The 1120-nt window shown below is 46.0% G+C and overlaps 2 protein-coding genes across 5 annotated transcripts in view; one reads left to right on the top strand and one right to left on the bottom strand.

Moving 5' to 3' along the window:
- Positions 1-1120, bottom strand: part of lhpp (phospholysine phosphohistidine inorganic pyrophosphate phosphatase) — a 111627-nt gene that overhangs the window by 94368 nt on the left and 16139 nt on the right. The gene's annotated exons all lie outside the window — the stretch shown is intronic.
- Positions 1-1120, top strand: part of chst15 (carbohydrate sulfotransferase 15) — a 30466-nt gene that overhangs the window by 16299 nt on the left and 13047 nt on the right. For all 4 annotated transcript variants that reach the window (XM_020605156.1, XM_020605157.1, XM_020605160.1 and 1 more), the window contains one exon: positions 543-1115. In XM_020605156.1, the coding sequence (XP_020460812.1) occupies positions 675-1115 (441 nt within the window). In that variant the 5' untranslated portion in view covers positions 543-674. The remainder of the gene's footprint in view (positions 1-542; positions 1116-1120) is intronic.

Below are 1120 nucleotides of genomic sequence, written 5' to 3'. Positions count from 1 at the left end.
ACATACAGCCTCATACTTTCTAGGCTGAATGCATCCCTCGTCCTTATCGTGCACTCCATATTGTGACTCTGATGGACAGGGAGGATTTGGGGTCGGGGGTGGACCGAGAGGTCGGGTCGGGTGTTGCTGTACTGCCTGATTCAAACAGGACGTGTAAAAGAAAATCTGAAAAATTACTTTAAACCTGCATAATGTGATTTTGTTCAATTATAAGTCACATTAAGTAGTTTTCATTTATAGGATATTTCTTAATTACATTTCGTCTAAGTCATCAATATTCAGGACAGACAGATTTGTTTCAGTTTTTCACTGCTATCAATGAAGAGGATGTGACGACCAGTCTATTCTTTGTCACAGAATTGCATCAGTGAAATTTCTGGGGCATCTAATGCCTCGTACAGCTAGTGTGGGTGGTAACAAAGAGTTACTTCAACAATTTCTCAAGGTTTTGCAAGTTGCTACATCAACCCACACATAAACAGTGAGTCAGTATTGACAGCTAATCTTCTCTCTTGTTTCCCTATGCATTTTCCTCCTACCAGGAATGTGTCAGTGGATGAAGTGGGCTGTTCTGTACAACCCATCATGGATATAAACTGTTGGCCTGATCCCAGAACTTCCTGTCTGGTTGGCCCCTACTTCAGTACACCTCCCTGTGTCTGAGCTGTGACACCATGACACAGATGGATTACAAATACAGCCTGCTGGGCTCTGCAATGGATGACTATCGCAAGAGGCCGTTGCTCCTGCAGGTGGATGAGGCACCCATTAACTTATTTGCAGTCCTGGAGGTGAAACGGGAACTGCCAAGGCGCTGGAGCACACTGGGCTGCTTTCGCAAGATCCGTGTCTACAGCTTCATGTTCGGTCTGGCGGTTATGTTCCTCATCATGGCTTCATACATTCTGACAGGAGACAAGAAGCGCCTCCTCCTCACCCCTTCTCCCTACCACTTTAGCAGCCTTGTCAGCCCTGGACCTTTTGCCTTCAACCTCTCTTCAATCAAGCACTACGCACATGTCAAACTGGTGGTCAAATCCATCACATCCAAGGTGGAGTTTAGCAGCAGTCGACAGCTCCCAGAGTTTAAGGCTCTAGTTAACAGTGAGCCACATGTGTG

This window comes from Monopterus albus, unplaced genomic scaffold (genome assembly GCF_001952655.1).
Source record: "Monopterus albus unplaced genomic scaffold, M_albus_1.0 scaffold69.1, whole genome shotgun sequence".
Taxonomy (NCBI): Eukaryota; Metazoa; Chordata; class Actinopteri; order Synbranchiformes; family Synbranchidae; genus Monopterus; species Monopterus albus.
Note: the sequence above shows the minus strand (reverse complement) of the source record. Positions and strands in the feature narration are given on the sequence as shown.